This window comes from Penaeus vannamei, chromosome 38, assembly GCF_042767895.1.
Source record: "Penaeus vannamei isolate JL-2024 chromosome 38, ASM4276789v1, whole genome shotgun sequence".
Classification (NCBI taxonomy): Eukaryota; Metazoa; Arthropoda; class Malacostraca; order Decapoda; family Penaeidae; genus Penaeus; species Penaeus vannamei.
Window position 1 is genome coordinate 6,526,215 of NC_091586.1, and position 3,950 is coordinate 6,530,164.

At 46.6% G+C, this 3,950-nt stretch overlaps 1 protein-coding gene across 1 annotated transcript in view; it reads right to left on the minus strand.

The window, feature by feature from the left end:
- Positions 1–751, minus strand: part of LOC113827535 (fork head domain-containing protein FD4-like) — a 983-nt gene extending 232 nt beyond the window's left edge. The window contains exon 1 of the mRNA XM_070115766.1: positions 1–751. This exon is cut by the window's left edge and continues 232 nt beyond it. Coding sequence (XP_069971867.1) covers positions 1–654 — 654 coding nt within the window. The 5' untranslated portion in view covers positions 655–751.
- Between the last annotated feature and the right edge of the window lie 3,199 nt (positions 752–3,950).

A 3,950-nucleotide genomic window follows, 5' to 3' on the forward strand; every position in this document is an offset into this window, starting at 1 on the left:
CGGCGGCGGCGGAGGGGGGAGGGGCGGCGGGTGCGGCAGGTAGGTGGTGAGGGAGTGGAGGAAGGGCGCGGCGCCCCAGCCGGGGTACATGAGGTGCGGCGGGTAGAGCAGCGGGGGCGGCAGGCGCGAGAGGCAGGCCGGAGGCAGCAGGTGGAGGGGCGGCAGCAGGGCGGCGTGGGCCGCGGGCGCCAGGGGGTCGCCGTGCAGCTTGAGGGGCGGCGGCGGGAGGCCGGGGGGCAGGCGGGGCTCCTCGGGCGCGGCGCGCGGCGGCGACGTGATCTGCGCCAGGCCCACCTCGAGGGCGTCCTTCTCGTCCTTGGGGATCTTGAAGCGCTTCCTGCGGCGGAGGAAGCTGCCGTTCTCGAACATGTTCATGGCGGACGGGTGGAGGGTCCAGTAGGCGCCCTTGCCCGGGCGGTCGGGGCGCCGCGGGATCTTGATGAAGCAGTCGTTGAAGGAGAGGTTGTGGCGGAGGGAGTTCTGCCAGCGCTGCGTGTTCTTGCGGTAGTAGGGGAAGTTGTCCATGATGAACTTGTAGATCTCCGACAGCGTCGACATCTTCTCGTGGCTGTTCCAGATGGCCATGGCCGTCAGCGAGATGTAGGAGTAGGGCGGCTTCTGGTCGCCGTAGCTCTCTCGCGTCGGGCGCGGCATGGTGGGCACGAGGGGCGCGCGCCCCCGTCGCTTCGAAAGCCGTAGGCCTCCAACGCAGAGCGCCGCGGGGGTGGGCGTGTGTGTTGGCAAGATTGCAGCGCAGGGCGCACTGACTCTTGCAGATGCCGTTGCAGCTGAGCGCGGTGCGAGTCACGTGACCACCAGCGCGGCTTCCGATTGGCTGGATTCCCGGCTGGGCGGAGCCTAGCAGTGCATGGCCATGACACTCGTCCGCTGCATGGTGGACGCGCGGGCGGGAGGCGTGGCTTCGGCGCCTCGCGGGTGGGTGAGGCGTGCTCGGAGGGCGTGGCCTCGCGCGGCTGGGCGGCGCGGGCGGCGGCTAGGTACAAAGGCGGCTCATTTGCATAGTAATGACGTTGTTCGGACCAACCTGGTCGGTCGGCGGCGCGGGCGGGGGACGCCCACGCCTGCCTCGGGGCCGCCGCTCCGCCCACCGCCTGCGTGCTCTCGCGTGCACGCAATCACGCGCCCACACAAACGCGTCACGGGCGGCCTTCTGTCAGCCCCGAGGCCGCCGGAGGAGCCTCGGCCTCCCGCCAGACCTCACGGGCGCTGCGGGAAGTGCAGGGCGCAGACGCCGATGCCTTCGGTCGGAGGGGATGAGCCGGGCGCGGTTGCGAACTGACGCGAAGGGGCCCAGATACCGAGCTCAATCTCATGTGTACACTCGCAGCTTTCATGCACACAGACATGCACAGGTACACACAAATATAGATATAAACCCTGAATTCGCATAGTTAACATACCTTTACACACACACACACGCACAAACACACACACACCAACGTACAAACGCACACACACACCAACATACAAACACACACACACACCAACATACAAACACACACACACACCAACATACAAACACACACCCACACCAACATACAAACACATACACACACCAACATACAAACACACACACACACACATACGTACACACATACCAGTAATGACATAAGTGTGTATGGGAAAGAATAAAGCCCTGAGGCGGTACCTTTGATTACCAGGACTTCCTCTTGTCTGTCGGGAACTTCATACGAAATAGTTGAGTTACCCGCCGGCCTGATTTCCCATTTTCTATGTAGGGTAAAAATTTGACTAAGATGGATCCACTTTTGCGCGAGGGAACGGAGCTGACTGGCAGTGGGTTTTATTATTGATTATTTTCGTTGTTCGGTGGGAATGGATCGGCATATGCTCTGTCTGTCTGTTTCTCTCTCTCTCTCTCTCCTTTTCTCTCTCTCTTTCTCTTTCTTTCTCTCTCTCTCTCTCTCTCTTTATCTCTATCAATCTATCTCTTGCTCTCTCCCTCCCCCCCCCCTCTCTCTCATTCTCTCTATCTTTCTCTCTCTCTTGCTCTCTCCCCCCACCCTCTCTCTCTCTCTCTTGCCCTCTCCCTCCCCTCATTCCCTCTCTCTCTTTTACTCTCTCTTCCCCTCTCTCTTTCTTCCTCCCTCCCTCCCCCCCTCCCTCCCCCTCCCTCTCTCTCTCTCTCTCTCTCTCTCTCTCTCTCTCTCTCTCTATTACTCTCTCTCACTCTCTCTCTCCCTCCCACCCCTGTCTCCCACTCTCCTACCTGTCTTCCTCTCTCCCTTTTGCTCTCTCTCTCTCTCTCTCTCTCTCTCTCTCTCTCTCTCTCTCTCTCTCTCTTCTCCCTCTTTATATATCTACCTGTTTATCCATCTATCTATATCTCCTCCCTCCCCCTATATATCTATATATATATATATATATATATATATATATATATATATATATATATATATATATATATATATATATATATGTGTATGTATATATGTGTGTGTGTCCATGTGTGTGCATATGTGTGTATATTTAAATATATATATATACATATATATATATATATATATATATATATATATATATATATGGATATGAAATATATATGTATATATATATGTATATATACATATATATATATATATATATATATATATATATGTATATATATATATATATGTATATATGTATATATGTTTATATATGGGTATGAAATATATATATATGGATATGAAATATATATATATATATATATATATATATATATATATATATATATATATATATATATATATATATAGTGCTCAAACCCTTTCATAATCTACATAGCTTCCAACTACCCCTCAGACCCCCCCCCCCTCCCCTTCCGATCCCTCTGTACCTTCCTCATGTTGACAATGAGTTATTTCACAATTACAGGCGGTCGTTATGAGCGGAGGATGGCCTGAATGAGCTAATTAATGCAATTATTAACAAATGTCTTCCCCAGGATGCTTCATAATGCCCGCTTTTCCATACCGTCCTAAGCTTAAGTGAAAGACTGTCTTCCTTTAGAAAATCATAATTATATTTTTCTCTCTCTCTCTCTTTCTTTTTCTTTTTCTTTTTCACCCGAAGAAGGTCAGAAAGTCAACCGAAACGTCGGGGGTAATTTTTAGCGTTCATGAAAAGTCAGTGATTTATGAGGAGGGTATTTTTCCCCCTTATTAAACTGTCTCCGTTTTATTTATGTGGTCGAGAAATGCTTAGGCTATTGTCACTGTTTCTCTTATTGTGAGTTGGTTTGCGTTGGTTGATATCTTATTAATTATTCCCATCCCGTTTGAAGTTGATTTTAATTGGTTATTTGGTGAGCTTCAGTGCCTCCGCTGTTTTATCTTTATCTGTTTTATTGCCGTTATTGTTGTTATTCTTGTCACTTTGATTATTATCATCATTATCTTTATTATTATTGATATTATCATTATTGTTATTATTATTGTTGTTATTATCACTATCATTATATTTAGCGTTATTTACTATCATTATTATCATCATTGTTTTTTTATTATTATTATTATTGATACCTTAATCATAATCATTGATATTATTTCCATTTTGATTATCAGCATTATTATTTTATTAGCCTTATTATTATTGTTATTATGATTATTATCATAGTCATTATCATCATTATCTTTGTCATTGTTATTATTATTGTTATCATTATTATAACTTTTCTTATTATCCTTATCATTACCCTTGTTGTTATTATTATCAGGACTATCATTATCATAAATATTATCATTATCATTATTATTATGATTATCATTGTTATCGTTGTTGTTAACATTGCCATCATTATCCTCATCGTCCTCATTATAGTTCTTAATGTGAAAAGTCGCAACATTTAATCAACAAACTTCAACAAATGAATAGGAAACCAAATAATTGTAATATTTACCTGAATCTTTATCTTAATACTGGCAGCA